The 18,435-nt window shown below is 45.2% G+C and overlaps 1 protein-coding gene and 1 long non-coding RNA gene across 2 annotated transcripts in view; both read left to right on the top strand.

The window, feature by feature from the left end:
- The first annotated feature begins 2,510 nt into the window (after positions 1 to 2,510).
- On the top strand, positions 2,511 to 3,657 carry LOC131259035 (uncharacterized). Its single transcript, XR_009178114.1, has 3 exons — positions 2,511 to 3,054; positions 3,135 to 3,486; positions 3,578 to 3,657. It is a non-coding gene; the product is annotated as an uncharacterized LOC131259035 (long non-coding RNA).
- A 1,408-nt stretch (positions 3,658 to 5,065) lies between these two features.
- LOC131265778 (tyrosine-protein kinase-like otk) overlaps positions 5,066 to 18,435 on the top strand; it is a 57,235-nt gene continuing 43,865 nt past the window's right edge. Inside the window, exons 1-3 of the mRNA XM_058268092.1 lie at positions 5,066 to 5,162; positions 9,195 to 9,323; positions 9,424 to 9,615. Of these exons, the coding sequence (XP_058124075.1) occupies positions 5,066 to 5,162; positions 9,195 to 9,323; positions 9,424 to 9,615 (418 nt within the window). The remainder of the gene's footprint in view (positions 5,163 to 9,194; positions 9,324 to 9,423; positions 9,616 to 18,435) is intronic.

An 18,435-nucleotide genomic window follows, 5' to 3' on the forward strand; every position in this document is an offset into this window, starting at 1 on the left:
ATCAGGTCCCTTAAGTGGGTGGGTTTCACCACACTATCAATCATAGATAGCTGGCGGTGTTAACCAAAACTGTGCGAAAATATCTGCCCTACTCCGGAAAGTGGTCTCCTTTTGCTAGTTGGGAAATCTAAGATGTACCTCCTTGTGCAATTGATGGCGACCGTTGTATGAATGGAGCAGAGTTGGATTCGATTGTTCTGGATAGTAATGCCCCAATGCCCCCTCTCGTTTGGTGATTTATATTTAATATCGTAAGATACTTTCGTCCCTCTCAAACCTATGTAGGGGTAAGCGGTGGGACTTATCATCATCATCATCATCATCATTATCATCATCATCATGTAAACAAATCAATGTCGGTCTGGAAATTGTTTATCCTAATCTGAATCCGATTCAGAATTCGGTAAAAATGGTCTGGTCCTGATGAAATGGGTTTGGTTGGGTAGAACAACTCGGATAATGGACATTCTACTGTATTTCTAGGTAAAAAATAGGTTCCAGGAATTTTTCTCTCTTTAGATCGACTAGTCAGGAAATCTCTAGATCGACTATTTATGTGACTAATTCGACTCACATCACCCAGGTGACAAAATTGACGGTTATTTTTGAAAAATGCAGTGAAATTGCCCTAAATCCCACCGATGTTTGAATGTATGGGTGCGGAATTTCGTATCGCCGTGTACATACACGGACTGATGAATTTTTTCTTCTTGAACATTTTTCTAAGCTGGCTGTGCATCAGTTTTGAGCTGTCATTGGTGTTTTCATTTGGTAATGCAACTGTGCATCGTGCGGACTTGTTCAGCGTAAATAAAAGATGATAATCTTTATTAATCACACATGTTTTCACGGAATAACAAGAAAAGAGGTAAGAGAAGCCTTTTTCCGGAAACATATGTTAATATATATTAAGCATCATCATCAACGTCGGTCGAATGTAGGTGTTGAATGAAAAAACGTCAACAAACCAGAGGTTTGTATCAAAACCTGTTGACACGGCGGGAGTGAATAAATCACAACCGTTGAAGGAAGTTTTGTTTAAAATGTTCCATCTCTTGAACTTCATATTCGATATAGGATTTTTTGAGAAGTAGAACTTCGCACAACGAACTTGGTGGCTTCGGGAATTCTCTACAAACTCGCAACAAACAAGGAGAATGTGCTGATGAACGATGTGATCGCCACCGTCAGTTCGCTGCTGCAATAGTGCAACCAGCGGATATTCGACGAAAAGGTGCCAATAGCTTTCGAATTGCTGATCGAAGCGATTCAAAACGAGATCTCCCTGGGTAACATAAAGCTACTGCATAAGCTGCTGCGGAATCGGGTGTTTAACTTCAATATCTGGGTGAAATTCTGGGCACATACAATACATCAGTACGATTATCAAGGACGGTCGGAAGTACTGTCGGCGTTACGTCAGTAGATGTTGGACGTGGTACAGGAGAATTTCGCGATAGGTACGACACTTCCGCCGCAGGATACCAAAATGGTACTGGAGTCACTGTTGACAAACGTGAAGTGTTACATCCGAAAAGAGTTTAACATTGAAAAGGTTCGTAAGATTCAGGGGACATCCTTATTCATTTTCCTATTTTTCTCGTTTTGGATTTCATTCGGGCTCACCCTTACCACCACAACGAAGCACGAGGCTACGGTTGATGACACTTTGGCGCCGAGGAAGCTGATCAAGTTCATTACCGCTAAACACGAAGCGAAATTCGAGCAAAAAAATGCTGTCCTGCGATTCTACGATCCATCACTTGAGTGCCACAACCTTTAATCGGGGTTGTTTTCCTTCACGCTGCCGTTCGAGCTGGAGCCGCACGTTATTTTGGGTTTGCGGGATCTCGACCTTGGGTCCGACACCGAGATGGGATACGCCGGGGCACTCTGTTTGATTTATCACACCAATCTGGCCAAACTGTCAATGAAGCTTGAAAATGCGCGACGGTTGATGACCAACACTTTTACCAAACCGAAAGCTCCGCAGATGATCACGAAACAGATTGGCTGGCAGGAGTCGATTGCTCGATTGTTGAACAAAAAGCGGATGGAAAACCGCGTCCACGGAGGCGCGAGGGAGCAAAAGCAGGGTAATATTTTGATCGACATGGATGAGTTGGTCAAACGTGAAAGTGAATCGTCGGCGATCAATGGTGCTGGAGACGATCTGATGCGTACACGTACACGACGGTGGCGGTAAGCATGGACCGAAATCGTTCATGTCTGAGGAGGCAATGGTGATCAAGGAGCAGGAGGATACGGTGTAAGATGCGGTGGTGAAGAATATCACCTCTTCGATCACTTCCGTCTACTTGGTGACATACAAGACGCGATCGGTTCGCTAACGTTCGCTAAACGGTAAGAAAAATTCGTAGCTCAGCAGCAGCAGCGAGGAGAATGTTTCCTCTCAATAATCGGGTAGGTCGGTTACTTCGGATCGGATGAAAGATGTTACTTTCACAAAGCGTAGTGAAAAGTTGGATAGCAGTGCTGGAAACAGTGTCGAGTCGCCGGGTGTGAAGTACGCTGAAGAAAATGACGCAGATAACCTCTTGTGCCTTGTAACGAGCAGTCTGTGGCTAGGTCAGACTGCATTAGCTTAACCATGCTCGCATCGTAGTTTGCGCTTGCATTCTCGAGATGGGTATTCAGGCTGGACTGATCGATCTTACTTGTCCTGCGGCACCGATAGAACGTAGCCCAATTGCCCTCTGGCATACGATCCAGTGGAAAAAGTGTTCTATGAAGCTACACGACGGAGTAATTTCGCTGCACTGTCATGGTACTCCTGCAGAGCATCAGCAATGACTGGACTGAAATGTCCCACCTGCGTCTCGGTCTGCGAATAACATATTTCCACATCTCTCTCGATTCAGCCGTTTGCACTGTACCAAAAACAACATTGTGGTTCGAAGATAAACAGAGATGCGACTCTAATTTTCTCGGTCAGAAGGCGGATTAAACAGCAAGTGGATCAGCAGTATGAAAGCCAACAACACGTTTACCCAGGGCCATGCAAGATTGTGATGAGGCAGTTTATCGATTATGGTAAGTTTACTGATTTATTTGCGTTATCGCTTCAGCACTCGATAATTTTTATTTGGAAAGTGTTATTTGCAACCGTCTAGCAGGTTTCAACAACAAAGGCCGGAAGGTTTCTGCATTGCTCGTATTGACCGTGGTGGAGCGTTTGCTGCTTGTAGAGGCTATGATTTCGGAAACGAGACAGGACATACAAGCCAAAATAATGCTGGAAAGCCAGGGTAGGCCAATATTTCCAGTGACTGTATCGACGAGGGATGAACTTTATGCAATGATGATGCAGACGCTCTGTTCGCCGCAAGATGCAGCTAACCCTGTGATACAGGACGAGCAGCAAGCTAGGAAGCAGGTTTACTCCATGGTAGCTCGATAAATGCAGTGTTTGCGATTTTGTTGCATTCGAGTTCATCGGGGAAGATTATCCTGTTTGCAAGCAAGGTAAATGTAAACAGGTAATTTTTTGTATATTTATACTTTTCTATATTTACCTTTTCGTCTTTTTCGTTTCATGACTACGAATTGCAACTAGACGGTTTTTGGAACACGCGAAGAAACTATTCCAGAAAAACTGCTGAGATTGTTAAAATAAATCCTCTGTTTGAATTCGAATTTATATTTTGTTTTGATTTGATGGCTTTGAGCTGTCAGTTCCGGAGTTGGGATGGAAGGGTTCAATTTATAATAGTAAGGATCGGATCAGTGCACCCACGGTGGGTTCATTTTTCACGCACACACTTGCAATTTTGGCTTAATAAGTCTGCTATTAATCTTCTATGCAGCCCCTTTCTAAGCCTGGCGAAAATTATCTAAATCGTGTTTTCTGTCACTTGGGCATTGTGAGTCGATTCAAACAGTTTAGGAACAAGTCAGAATCGAATCAAATCGAGTCCCAAACCAATCAAATCTGATTCGAATCCTAATCGAATCAAATCGTTAGAATCCGTCAAATGGGATTCAAATCTTTAGAATCTGTCAGATGGGATTCGAATCTTTGGAATCCGTCAAATGGGATTCGAATCTTTGGAATCCCTCGAATCTTCGAATCTTCAAATCTTCCGAATCCGATTCTGCCAACACTAAACGACAGTCTGTGTTTGTCTGCCGGTTTGGTAGGTCATTATTTGTGAGTAGCGTTGAGACGCGACCGATAAACATATTCTCCGGGTTTTTACGTTTAATCAACCGTTAGTTGCGTCTATTTTGCTTACTAAATCCAAGTATTGATGCAGGAACTAGTTGTTAGCAGAAACAAATCAGTTTCTCAAATCAGAAATCTCATTATTCATCGGAGACCGGTTCGGGGTGCGATTTCGGTGTGCCAAAAGCATCCCAGACAGCTTTCGTGTTGATTGAATAGTTTCAGCAGATAATTTAAACCCAGAATTCAAAGCCAACTGCTTGTGAAGAGCTGTGTGTCAATCAGTGACAAAGAAAAAGGGAAAAATAAAGGTTGTAGCCTCCCGGTGCGTCTTCCAGCTTTTCCAGCGTGCCAAAAAAGGAAAACGGTCCCACGAACAAGCGAAAAGCCACCCCAAAGTTGGGCGCAAGAGTTCGTTCAAACGGGCCGGTCTGGTGTTTGTGCGTATACTCGCGCGTGTGTATGCGATAGTGTGTCTGTGTGTGTGTGTTCGGGTTTTGTGCGCCGTCGTTGTGTTTTGGCGAAAAGTGCATCAAAATGCAGCTGAAGCATCGGCAGCACTTCGCCGACCGGCAACTGCAGAAGCAGCAGTTCACTCGTGTTTGATAAGGAACGCGAATCACAGATTTTGCTCTCACAGTTGGATGCTGTCTGGCATCTTAGGTCGGTGAAGTTGGCGTATACTGCACTAAAAGCGTGCATTGTGCATCGTATCCGGTGCAGCAAATATAGTGTAGCAGTAAGTGGTAAAAATCGAAATCGTGCGGAAAGGCCAAGCGTGTGTTGTGATTTCATTGCGTGTGTCCGTTTATTATCCCTTCTTTCGGAAAAGTTGTGTCTCGGGCGGTAAAAACAAACAAAAGCATTTAATTTAACAAAATGCAATCAAACGATCGAAGGGGTTTTCCAAAGCCTGCTGGATGGCGTTGGATTTCCATGCTGTTGCTCCTGCTGCTGCTATCGGAGTTTGCTTTTGGTAGGCATTGCTATTTTTTAAACTTCGCACAAAATCAAAAAATCATCTAATAACTGTTGTCAATTACAATTTATAAACATTAGGATATTAAAATTGATTGAAGGAATATTTTCATTCTAGCGGAAGAAGCCTGTTGCAAACAGATAATGAACCGAGCGAAACACTGCATTTTGATTAACATCTTCTCGTAGTAACATCGCGAGTCCAACGAGCCCAATCTGAGTGTGGGCCGACGCACGATAGCGACCAAAAACATTTGGAAACAAAAAGCAAAAGGCGAAAAGAAAACAAACGAAAAACCCACCCAATTCAACGCTCCAATGTTATGTTGCCCGCAAAGTGGACTTTTGCTTATCTCGTTCGCGTGATCTTTCTCCAGGGCGGCATCTTTTTGGTGGCGTTCCAAGCCTTTCCACGCCGCGGTCCACCGTCTCTTTGCTTCATTTCTGGTTTTCTTGCGGCGTGCACGTGTTATCGCGCAACAGAACGGAATAGCCCATGGGGGATGGTATTTGTTTTATTTTAGCCCTTTTGGAGGAATGTTTTCAAGTAGCTTTTTTCCTTCTCGGGTTGAACGTCAGACCTTTTGAAGCAGCTAGCATCCGTTTTTGATTGCATGTTTCACTCATTTTATGGTGATTCTCATTTACGATTTTAAAAATTCGCAAACAACAAGTTTTTGCAGGACTATCTGGAATTATATATCGCTCTCATAAAAGACTAGTTAACAATCTGTAACAAGATTTAAATTAAATGATCGAAATGATCGAATACCATCGAATTTTTCACAAACTTTTATCAGATTTTGTAACCCGTGAACCAATTCGTAACACTAATTCATAAGACAACTTTCTTTGGGGAACAGGTTTCTTTTAATATTTATTTATTTATGATCTTTAAACATTACACTCAGCTTTTCCTCAGAGTATAATTTCACTAGGATTACACACTTAAACAACAACATCAAACTATGATGCATTTAATTCAAATTTGTTGTTTTCGCCCCATTTTTTTACAGTATGAGTATAGCTTATGACAACAAAATTCTGGTTTGAAGATGAGTCCCATCCCCCAAAATCCGAAGGAATAACGTAACTCAGCTCGTGCACAAATAACGGTTAACGAAAATTGCCCCGTAAATAAACCCGTCCAAGTGTAGCGGGTTCGTTTATACGTGACACAATTTCCCGACCGTCCATCGGTGGCCAGATTTTCGTCGAACGTGTGCCAAAAAAGGATTTTGGTTTTTGCCGGCGAATGAAATTTCCTCGTAACTCATACAGGCTTTCTCTCCTTCCGTTACCATTGCCGTCGAAGCCGAGTGTCGTAGACGCTGTTAGCGTCGGATGGAGAAGTCCTTTTTCCTGAAAGGTGACCCAAAACGGGCTTTCTGCCGGACTCGTTCGAGTTGGAGACATGGAGCCTGAAAGCAAGCCCGGTTCGGTGTGTCGGCACGTGTGACAAATCGCGCACCTGCACGCATGTATTGGCCGCCGTCCCGAACGTAAACTCTTTACGACCCAAAATCCGACCCCGGAGCCGCCCTCGCGCCGAGGTCGCGACATAAAGCATAAGGACCTCTTTCCGGGCAATGGTGGGAAATAAAAAATGTAGAAATAATAAATGCCTCGATAAATGACAGGATTAAGCTTTCATCGACACGCAATGGGCAGCGGAGGGGAGAAGGCTAGCAGACCTATCGGCGAATCTGGGCGAAAAGCTGCAATCAGTAGGACGAAGCAACTTGGGTAAAGCGGCAAACAAAAACACCTTTCAACGGCTTGCGGAAAGAACAAATTGTCAAAAAAGGCTTTTGAACCGTTGCTTGGCGAATGGTACGGAATGAGACGCGGCTATAAGGCTGCCGGAAGTAACATTTTTCGCGTGATTTGTCTTCACGAATTGCACGTACGGCGAACAATTTTTGAAAACCGTCGGGCTTTGGGTTGTTTCCTAAATTTTACTGGATGTTTTCACTTCACTTTTCACCCCAAACCAACGGCCAGCATGCACTTTTTGGGAGCAATACACTTTTGCGATTTTCCATTACCCTTTTGATTATGAGATGGTTCATTAATTTTGAAGTGGATTGAGCTCTTGCGCATGCGAAAAACAAGAATAGGACTAAACAAAGTCTATGCATAAAGATTGTTGCGAATTATGTCCTTTTGGGAGTAAGAAAAAAATAATAACACTTAGAAGTATTTGCTATAATTTTGTATGACATTTTATGACTAGATGACATGACTAGTTGCCTATAGGGATATCTCTTATGTTAAATGCAAAGTGTGCGGATTGTACCCCACCGTACTTTATAACTTCCTGCCAATCATTTCTACTTTTAACGAGCTCATTCCCAAGCAGCTCCCCTTTTTCCTGGGTTGTGGAATGAATGCCGATTAGAATCCAAACCGCCACTGCGTACTGCATCTGCGTTGGCACCGCCTACGAATCGGTTCATAAAAGAGTCCTAATTAAAAGTTCGCCATTGCAAAACATCGCCTCTCGCTTCGAGAGTAGTAAATTGCAATTAGCCTCCGGCGGTGCGGACAATAATGTATGTATTGGTAAATGTTGCCTCTAATGGCGTTGAAAATCATACCCCGGATTATGCTGGGGCTTAGCTTTGATTATGAAGGTACCAAAGCTAGTATGATATGCTAACGAAGCGTGAATTTTGAGAAGGATTTGTAAGAGTTGCAAATAATGGTGAATAATGTATATTCTACCGACCGTTTGGTTTCATTGCTGTGAGAAATAAAATTATAAGCCGCATCTGATGTATAGTACATTCAAAGTGATTTCTTTTAAGTTCTACTCGGTCGAGAATATAATTTTCATATCCATAATATCGGACCATTTCGAGCAAGTTAGCTTCCTGATCGAATAACTGTGCCCTTGCTTTATATATACATAAATCATGGCCACACCGCGTTCCAACGTTGAGTATACCATATTCACCATTTTATGATATACCTTATTCCCGGCTTTACGACTCCACCAAAAGCCGCTCGACACGATAAGGGCATAATTTTCGCTTCTAAATCGAATCCAGTTGTCGGCACTGATCAGAATTTCTTATCAGCCTTCAATGGTTAGACTAGAGGACGCAGGTTTAGGGCTTTCCATACGTGCCGTGCGTTTTGGGGAGATGCATATTCCGCCTGTTCTACGGTTTGCTGCGGAAGTGGAAAATCGAATTCCATAAAATTCTATGACAAACGGAAGGCTCCGACCTCGCCCCTCGGTTCCCCGGTTGTGTTCGATACTTCGTTTATCGGGAATCTCCCCAAAAATCAGTTCACTATTCACACCTTGCTCGGGAAGCTTCTATAACCGATCCTATTTTTTCCCTATTCTACTCCAGGTCTAGTGAAGTTTTTAAGTCGTTATTTCTGCTCTGCTGAACCCAAGAACCGAGACCATTTTCGTCACATTGGCACTGTACGATAGGCAATCTCGTTCCGTGCCAGGAACACCTGAGCCACCGGAATGGGGGAGGAAGGAATTTCAAAGCGGCAATATCTTGAGCCACCGGCAGGAGAACCTGGAAAGGTTCCAGGTGGTGTATTTGGTGGCTTGCGTTGGAGTTGGGGAACTAGAGGTTTTTGGTGTGGAAAAGTTGATGACAGTAGTTTTCGTCGTCGGAAGCAAGATATCGACACCACCGTAGCGTGTTGATGGAAAATCGCTAAACAGTTTCGACCGATCTTTGGAGGGCTCGAACCTTCCTGCAGGTAGCACTAGGGATACCTTCAGTTTTTCGCAAACGCAGAAAAACAACAAACAGAGAGGAAAGTTCACAAAGGACTAGCACTAGCCTTCTTCTGATGATGCTTGTCGGTGTTAGATTTAATGGTACCCCTGCGCCACTTGCCAATCAAGGCATGCCTATAGTCTGCTCTAGCTTCCCGTCGTCACTCCAGCACCTGATGTCCCTCTAGGGTCGCCTTGCTAAATCACGCAAACTTTGCTGTGCTCGTCTGATTAAACTTTCTGCTTTTCCTTCCCGGCTCTCTTCCTCCCATCTAGACACGGTTCGGTGCGAGTTTCAGTTCACCGTGACACCGCAGAGTCGGCAGGTGTTCGAGGGTGAACCGGTCACCTTCGAGTGTCGTGCCCTTTTCGATGATGAGATCGATTTTTCGTGGACATTAAACGGTAAGTAGAGGTTTCCCCCTGGCAGGTGGAAGAACACTGAGGTGTAGAACATTGGATGCAAATTATTTACTCGAGCTTCCTCTACTGAACTCCCCGGTAGGTAATCCGGTGCCAGTGTACGACCGGCAGGAGGCCACCGAGCCGCAGCCACGCCGCATCTACCAGAGCGGATCGAACCTTCACATCCGGGCGGTTAATGGAACTCTGGACCGGGGCAGCTACGTTTGTCTGGCCAGGGCAAAGGCATCCGGTGCTCGTGTGGCGTCGCCCGCCGCTAGGCTGGACATTATAGGTGAGTGGTGTGCTGAATAACAATTATTTAAATAACAACCAACGTTACGGCTGGGAGGTCCTTTAAAGTCCTTTTCCTTTAATTTCGCCCGGTTTCGTGTGGCACTTTGTTATGGCACACATTCTGGAGGGTCGTGAGTTACTTAGCGTTGGAGTGGGTTTATCTAAAAACTTCGGGATGGTGTAAAAATAAGCAAAAAAGGTCCCCGTGGTGGCGCACGACGCCGTCGCCTAGTAATGGTCACGTGTTGGGCCCAAATTATTACTCTATTAGTGGAATCTCGTGTGGCGGTCTCTTGGAGAAGCCGAAGTCGCCGCAGGACAACAGGAAATGGCAGAGCACGGAATCGAAATTGGATAAAATCGCCGGCTGAAATTTAGCACCGGAACGTACATAACTTCCGCTTGGACCAGTTTTTTTTTTGTTGGTTGGTTGGGACAAAACCTCACCGGAAGAAGGAAGGAAGTAGGTCAGGCGGACGGTAGGGGATGTTTTTCGGATGTGTGGTGAAAAATATTAGATTTAATTAATCCCACCCCGGGGGGTTGCGCTCTGCCGTCAGCAGCCGCCAGGTTTTTGGAGTCTGCACGGCAGGCGTTAATTCAAACGGGAGTGCTTGGAAATGAGCTCCGGGACGTACCCACCTCACACCCATACCGGCGGCATACATACCCTTGTTCCGGCTGGTCGTTATTTTGACCCGGTAATGCGTAAACGTGGTACCATCCATCGCTTGGATGCATGCGTGGGAGGTTTTGTCCTGACATGTGCCCCAGTTTTCCACGACTCGGAAGGGTTGGAGGCTTATACTGTACGTCAGCGTGTGCCGACTGGAGCAGATATGCTTGAATTATCACTCAATTATCTGGGAGAAAAGGGCCATCGAGCGGATGAGGTTTTATTTCTGGGAATAACTTGCGCTGCCGAAAATTCCTCGAATAGAAAGATGCTTCTCAAAGGATGTTTGGGCATTGTATAATTATTTTCTGGTATTGGGATTATACATCTTTGTATAATTGACATTGTCCTAATTTCTATAAACAAGTCCTTCGGAGCTGTTTCTGTGAGAAGAGCAAATAACCTACAAAAGTCTTGGTATTACTGAATCTAAAATGGTTGTGGATATGATTGTTCAAACTCAATTTGATTTTCCAAAATGTTTATATTCGTATGACATTTGTTTAAACACGTCGTTTTACCTGCTGCACTTTTATTGTTGATGAGAAGAGTGTGTATTACAAACGTTTATTGTTCATTTTATTTACAATGGTTATAACAAAGGATCGATTGACGTTGTTGAGAATTTAATTAGAATATCTCCATTGTTGGGATATAGGTAACTAAATTCGTTCTAATTAAGAATTTAATTAAAACCAGCTTTATTGTCCAACTTTATACACAACAATGTTTGCTGCTATAGTTTCGTTTCGGTTCAAAATTGCTATCGTAAACGGTACATTTAAACGTCCGCGGAACTCCAAATTGTTGGCATGCGCAACGTCCTGTGGATGTAATCGGACGCGTCCTGTGGCAGATTGTCCGAATAATCGCCTCTAGCGAATCAAACTGTTTCCTTCCGTCGTTTTGGCGCGACCATAAACGAAGCCAGTCAACTGGTTTAAATGGCCGTAAAATTTCAAGCTCCACTATGCAACCGCGGTCTACGCTTTTTTTTTGTTTTTTGTCTGGAGGGCGGTTGGAAATATTTCGAGAAAAGTGGAAACTTCGCTGAAAATGCCGGAAAATACCGACAACGCTACCGCACCCCGATGGGATCGGTGGGGTGGAAAAAAAATTACATTTTCCTAACAGTGCATCGCGGCGGCCCCGAGTACACTTTCAGCGAAACGCAGCATTTTCTTCGGGAAACGCCGATCCGTGCCGGAGTGGAAAACGTAATCATAAGGGAATACGTAATATTGCTGGTGCGCTGCACGAGATTGCCCGCGAGATGATAACCGGTACGATGGAGGGCCAATTTTTCTGGACCATTTTTCGTGTTAAGATGTGCTGGTGAGGAGAGAAAAAATAAAACGTACCTGAGCGAAGAAAAAGCCAGTATCCAAAACAAAAACCTTCGCATCCCAAGCCTGGCTGGTAATCATTGTGCTCCTCCTTGGCTGAGGGAAGCTTGCTCAGGTTGTTTGGTGGTGGAAAAACTTCCGATTTTCCACTCTACGCACCCGTTTACGCTCCGTGCGGTTGTGTTTGTAACTTTTCCGCAGTATCAACAACGAGTCGTCGGCCGGCGTTGTTTAATCCTGGGAGGGATTGTTTGCCTCCATGTTGGTGGCGGGAAAAACCGGTGCCGAACCAGCTCAAGCCGTCGATGGAAAGCCTCTCCCCAAACGGCCAGGCCAGGGGTCTGCTCCGCTCTTTACCCCACTCTCCCTCAAACCACCACACCCCCTTCCTTCGCCAGCTCCTAAGCAGCGGCAGATGTAATTCCAGAACCGTGTTCCTCGGTGGGTTGCAATCCGTTTTTCCTTCCTGCCAGCTTCTGTTTGCTGGAAGAAGCAAATAACCATAAAATTTTATAGCTCACCAGGGGAAAGAGGAAAGGAGGGAGAGCTAATGAGAGGAAGCACCGACTGCATGAAACGAGGGAGGGAAAAGGCATTTTCCCCGGCCGGCCCGCACACGATGAAACTCCTGCGAAAACCCTTGTTCTTTGTTTAATGCAATCGCATGCGCTTGCAGTAGAGCTCTGCTCCTATGTGTGTGTGTGTGTGTGTGTGTATAAGTGATCCAGTAGTAGTCGTGTAGCAGAACAGCGAAGAGCAACAACCGTTTCAGGACATTCGAGCTCGAGCAGTTGGTCCTTCGGTGCATCGACAGGATTTCTTTCTTTTATTCGCTCGGAGTTTTCCTTCGAACGGGGGGGTTTTGTACTTCATTGGAAAGTTTCTCGGTGGACATGGATTTTCCGGAGGGAAAACCTTTGTCTTCCGCTGGGAAATTCACAAGCAGATCGGAGAGGAATGATAAGTCTAGGGAACCGATACGAATATCTGACGTAACATTTCATCAATTGTTACTAAAAATGATTGATTTAAGATTAAAGAGTGTAAGTTTATATAGTTTTTAAAAAATAAATACAAGAAGCAAAAAATAGCCAGACAAAGGTCCTTAAAACTGTTGGTAATGATCTCCCTTTTTTAACTGACTTAATAAATTATATTCAACGGGCTTTTTAAATTAACTTTAATCAGAAAATAAATCAAATTCATTTATTGAATTTACAATTCAAAATAGAATTAAATAAATGTGAAATTAAATTTTGCCAGTTAGTATAACCAGCAATAAGCAAAGCATACTATTTCCTTTTCAACCCATGCATTAGGGACGAACTGATCCGTTCCTTCGCGAGGATGCATCCTCTTTTTTACACCTTTAGGAATCGGTAGAGCGCATTCAACCTATACTCACCCAACAGGCAAACATATTTATTTCAACATTAGCATTAACGACCACAGTTTGTTAAAGGAGTAAGGCAGGAGTGTGGGGCGGTTTCAAAAACCGGGAAAAACGAAGGGAGGAGTTGCCCCGACGGCACCGTCATCAGCCTTCGTTGTCTGATACCTTTTGGGATGTGGAAAAACTGAACGTTGATGCACGGACGAGCAAAACTCAGTGCAGACACATCGAGGAAAAGAGGAAGCGGAGTTGTAGGGAAATCAAAGAAGTGGCAAACCTGTGCAGCGTGTTCGTATGAGCTGACGTAGCTGCTGTAGCTTATGTTGATGATGTTGTGGAGGAAAAGTCTCATCTCTCCGTACCCCGACGCATGGCGCAACCACAAGAGTGATAGGGGAGATCATAAAAAGCAATACGATCATCTGATTTTAGTGTTTGCGATGCTACTTGTTTTGCAACAGTGCAGTTTTCTTAGTTCCACACTCTGGATGGAATGATAAATATTTCCCATTCGCCGATGTGGGAGAAAATTTCTCGAATCTGACGAGCATGGGTTTTGAAATTTGTTTTTACAGAAAAAGAAGTGATGATAAGAAAACGCTCGTTTTAACGCTCGTTCGACACGTTCCTCACTTTAAACAGTCGTTTTCCACTGCACCACGAATGTTGGCCCCATTTTCCTCGACCCGATCCATTGGACGACGGTCGGTCAGTCGCTTTTTCAACATTCAAGTAAAACTCACCGATTATCCTTCACGTCGGCGCGATGCTTCTGCTTCAGCATCCCGGAAACGTTTAATCCATTTATCAAACAAAGTCATAACTCAAACCGAAACGGGAAAAAGAAGCGGTAAAACGGGAAGAAAACTGCCACAGAAACACCAGTAATTTTGCTGCAGTCCTTCTAAGCGCCATCACCACTCAATGAAAGGGAAAGAACAGCAAGCTTTCTTGGCGTCGCCTCGGTGTAGCTTGTTAAAAATCCATCGGAAAATATGGCACAAACGGGGAAAAGCGGAACTAAACGCTCGTTACGGTGCTGTTATTCGCAGCAGATCCTGGTTGTACCGGCTGTTGAGTCCGTGGGCGGTGGTCAACACCATCATGAATCAAACAAAATTACTGAAAGCCATTGGAAAAAGTTACCAACTTTTGGTGCATGAAGTGCTGATGAAGTGGTAATAAAACACGCGAAGGACGTGAGTGAGTTTTCATGTTTGTTTGGAATACTGATTTGAGGTGTTTTTTTTTATTTCGTTTAAGATAAGAGTTGTTTAGAATAACTGAAGTTAATGTTACTATGTTTTATTAAAGTAATATTCATGGTCAAAAGCCGTTGAATTTATTTAAATAACAATCAATTTTAGTATAGTTAATAACTTTCCCATAACACAAAATCTACACGTCATTCAGAGACGAGTAAAATATATTTGTACTCCAAATCATAATACAAATTGATGCAAAAAAGGTAAATTTTGTATCCACAAACTTTGATGAAAAAATAATGAAATAAGTTGGTTCCCAGCTGACCAAGGAACATGTATTTCAATAAAGACAAACTTTAGCATATTGCTTTGTATAGGTTGAATTGCAACAACCTAATGAAATTAAATTTGCCGTATGGAGCTATGTCTTTATTGCAAGATTTTAGATTACCCTTCTGCAACAACAGTGGTGAGGAATTTCATATTTGTACAGGAGAGTAATTTTCACGTATTACGACAAATTAGGAAGCACAGGCATCATATTCGCCAGTGTCACCCGACCCGAACCCGGCATCTGTTTGATGGCAAAGCAAATAAACATATATGATGAGGAAGAGCAGTACCCCTGCCTTGGATTACCGCAAAGCCCCGGCAGCGACAGATCCGATCTTGTCGACCACAAAAGTTGCTCATAATTTCATTACACTTGTCGGGCGTATCGGGGGAAACAAATCCACTTGCGTAAGCGAAACGGACGCGTTCCCCAAAAATACTCCCAAACCTCGGCTGCGCTCGGTTGTGTCGACAGGGTTCGGATGTGTGGGTACGGGGTTGAAGAAGTTGAAGTCCTGGACTCGGGGGAGGGGATTCTGACGAGGTCGTCCCGTACCGTACGACATCGTTGGTGACGACGATGATGAACAAGTGGGTATACATTTCAAGTGGTCTCTCGAAACCAGGAAAGCATGAGTGAGCTCCCTTGTGCGAACCCTTGTGTATATACTCCCCTGGCAACGGTGGTGGCTTTGCTTTCCATTCAGTACGTCCCGGGAGCTTCCGGGAGTTACGGTTAGTGCAGCACCCGGGCGGCTGAAGAGCTCGCCTTCCGGGTCCAGGATTCGGGGGAAAACAGACGACAAACAAAATGGCAACAAACCTACAACTTCCCTTGCGCCGTCGGTGTTGGAAGTTGAAGTTGCTCGAGGGTAAGAGGTTCGTACGTTCCAGGAGTATGAGTTGGTTTATGCTTCGGTGCATCTAGCTTGGGAGAGAAGGGTGGTTGTCGGATGGGGGATTCGCCGGGGCGGGCGTCAAGAGGAATCAATGAGTCGAGATCCGAATCCGAGGGCACATTCTCGGCGTGGAACAACGCTGTAAGCCCGGCAGAAAACAGCAGTACGCACACCTTCTTGGTTCAGGTCAGGTCTTTCTGGATAAGGGAACCAGCGCTTCGAGCTCACCCTACGCCGACGTTACGCGCCCCAGTATCGCAAAGGGGACGACGCATCCGCAGCAATAAAAACTGAAATCCCGTCGTAAAGTACGTAATTTACGATTACGCCAACTTACGCCGACTCGAGCGTGCGGAGAAATGGGAAGCTTCCCGCGCTTAGTCTGGCCTAAGGTCTGGTGACTATCGCGTCTATCGGTGTATGGCGCGTGAAGCAGGAGGCTTCGATGTCCGATATCCGACCTGGTGGTGTCGGTCCCGGTGGAAGGTGAAACTCGCACTCGTTGTCACCCCTAGTTCCCGAAATCGCTCCAGCTGGAGTTAGTGCCACGCTTTAATCAGCCTTACAGCCGGGGTCCTGTGGCGCCCTCCGGTGTTCGCAGTCGAACGTGTAAAGCGATAATAATGGACAAAATTTATGACACCGAGCGAAAGAATGACGAGCAGTGCGACCCAACAGGGGAACAAAAAACGAAATTAAACGCACCCCGAACCGAACGTTGGCCCAAAACTATTTCCCTTCGGCACTCCCCGGGCGAAAAAGGGCAACTGCCTCGAAAGCGACAACACGCGTCCTGCGACCGGCTGGACGTCCTTTAGCTTTTCCAGCGCCCATTTTTATCACCGGGATTTTGGCATCCCTCTTTCTAGCTGGCGCTTCCGGTTGCGCAAAGGGTGAACTGTTTGCTTTTTTGTCTCCGCCAGCGAAGGTAGGCGGACATGCCAAAGGGGGTGTGAGAGGGTTTTTATTAGTTTTGCGCTTGTGTTTGGTTTGTGTCACCTTCGGCTTCGTATGTGGGAGTTTTCCTGGTCCTGGTGTTTTCCTTTTCTGAAGCCTGAAGGGTTCCCTATTTGTGTTTTGTTCGGTATAACCTCCTTTTTAACCAAGTTTGTGGATTGTAAAATTGTTGAGTATGTTATACTTTTGTCCAACATTGTTTTTATTACATGGTTTAACTTTTTTATATTTGTGGTATTTAAAATTCATGAGCTTATTTTTCATGTTTTAGGTATGACTGTTTATGTAAATGCATGTTTCAATTCTGGGTAATCAACATCAAAAGTCCTTGCATCTAGGGATAACACCGCTTGCTCGCCAAAACAAAGTAAGATCCCCGAATGTGCGGTACAGCTAAGACAACAAACGCTGTTCATCAAAGTTCTCGGAACGCTCGGTGAAGAAAAAACAAAGTCGTAAGCTACCATTCAGCACCGATTAACTCCGATCAAACGATTCCCCAGATAGAGAGAGAGAGAGAGAGAGGGGTTCGACATTATGGTAGCCGATGAAAACCATCGCTGGTGTGAAGGGAAATTACAACTTCACTCCCGAAGGAAATTATAACTTCCCGAGACGCGGAACGCGGGAAGGAAGTGGGTAACCCAGGCCGGTGTATTTATTCACCCCAAAGCAGAGGGACCTTTAATCTTCCCGTATCGCTCCGATGCACACGGTGGAGACGGCGACGACGGTGCGGTCTCTGGTCCTCTGGGAAGAAATAATAAACAAACCAACTTCAAACCCGATTCCTTCGTCGACGATCGGTTGCTCGAACCGGTGAAGTGCATTTCCAGACGCTCGTCGCAACCGGAGGGAAGGAGGAGTGTCGTCGGGGCCTAGTTCATCTACGCAGATGCTCTTACGAGTGCGTGCTTTTCCGAACGCATCGTCTGGAGCGAGAATACTTCTCCTCAAAGGTACCGAACTGCTGACTTCAATCGCTCCAATCCGAAGGAGTGAACGCAACTCGCCCGACGATGCACACTGGAAGACATGGACTTTCGTTTATCGATTTAGTTTTTGTCCAAACCGAACCTTCGGGGTTTTTAATGCACTGTAAATAAACCAGTGATAAACGTGGCCCCGAATGGGGAAGCTAGAAGGTCCGGTTCGGGAAGGCTGTTCAAACATGGCAGCAAGTTCTCCGGCACACGGGACTAACGCATATGGCGCGATGTTTGATGCGTTTGTTTATCCGAGTTCTCGGTCTCGGGTGTAAATATATTCTAAAACAAACGCCTAAACCTAGCTTCAATCTTGCTGAAGTCAAGCGACTGCTGGAAGGTTTGTTACCGGTGAGGTGTTTCGGTTCGTGGAAGTACCAGGAACAGCCAGAGACTAGATGGACGCCGGTGTGGACGTGGTCAAATTTCGTTCCCAAAAGTAAACACGAAGGAAATGGGTGTAAAATAAGGGAATAAATCCTTCTAACCAACGCAGACACGCATACCGTTGGGGGTAAGCAAGGGCAAATAGCAAGATCGGTTTCCCTTGGCCACCCGTAAAAAACCGAACTCCGAGGCTGGAGCTTTTCCGGGAGTCTGGGAAGCACAGGAAGGCTGAAAGAAGGCACCAAAAGAAACCGAGCGAAAGGGCACGAAGTTGCAGCAAAAACATAAGAACAACAACAGCAGTTTCCAAAGATCGGATGACGCGACGTGCACGTCTCACTGTTCCATTCTGGAGCCCACCGTGAGGCCTGAACCCGGGAGCACCTCGATAGTACGATCCGTTGCGAGTCACTTCCATATTGGATTTTCCGTTTGAAGTTCGCCGGCAGCAGGGGGAAGGCACTGGCCCCGAACACTGGTAGGCTGGCAGTAAAAGGCAATAAAACGGTGAGATGAATGCGAAACACACCGACACAACGGTATAAATCGGACGGGCAAGCCGGAGGGTTCTGCCGGCCTACCATAACGGAAGAATTTATCGACACCCGGGCCCAAACTCCGTCCTGGCGCTGACCT

The sequence above is a fragment of the Anopheles coustani genome, chromosome 3 (assembly GCF_943734705.1).
Source record: "Anopheles coustani chromosome 3, idAnoCousDA_361_x.2, whole genome shotgun sequence".
In the NCBI taxonomy this organism is placed as follows: domain Eukaryota; kingdom Metazoa; phylum Arthropoda; class Insecta; order Diptera; family Culicidae; genus Anopheles; species Anopheles coustani.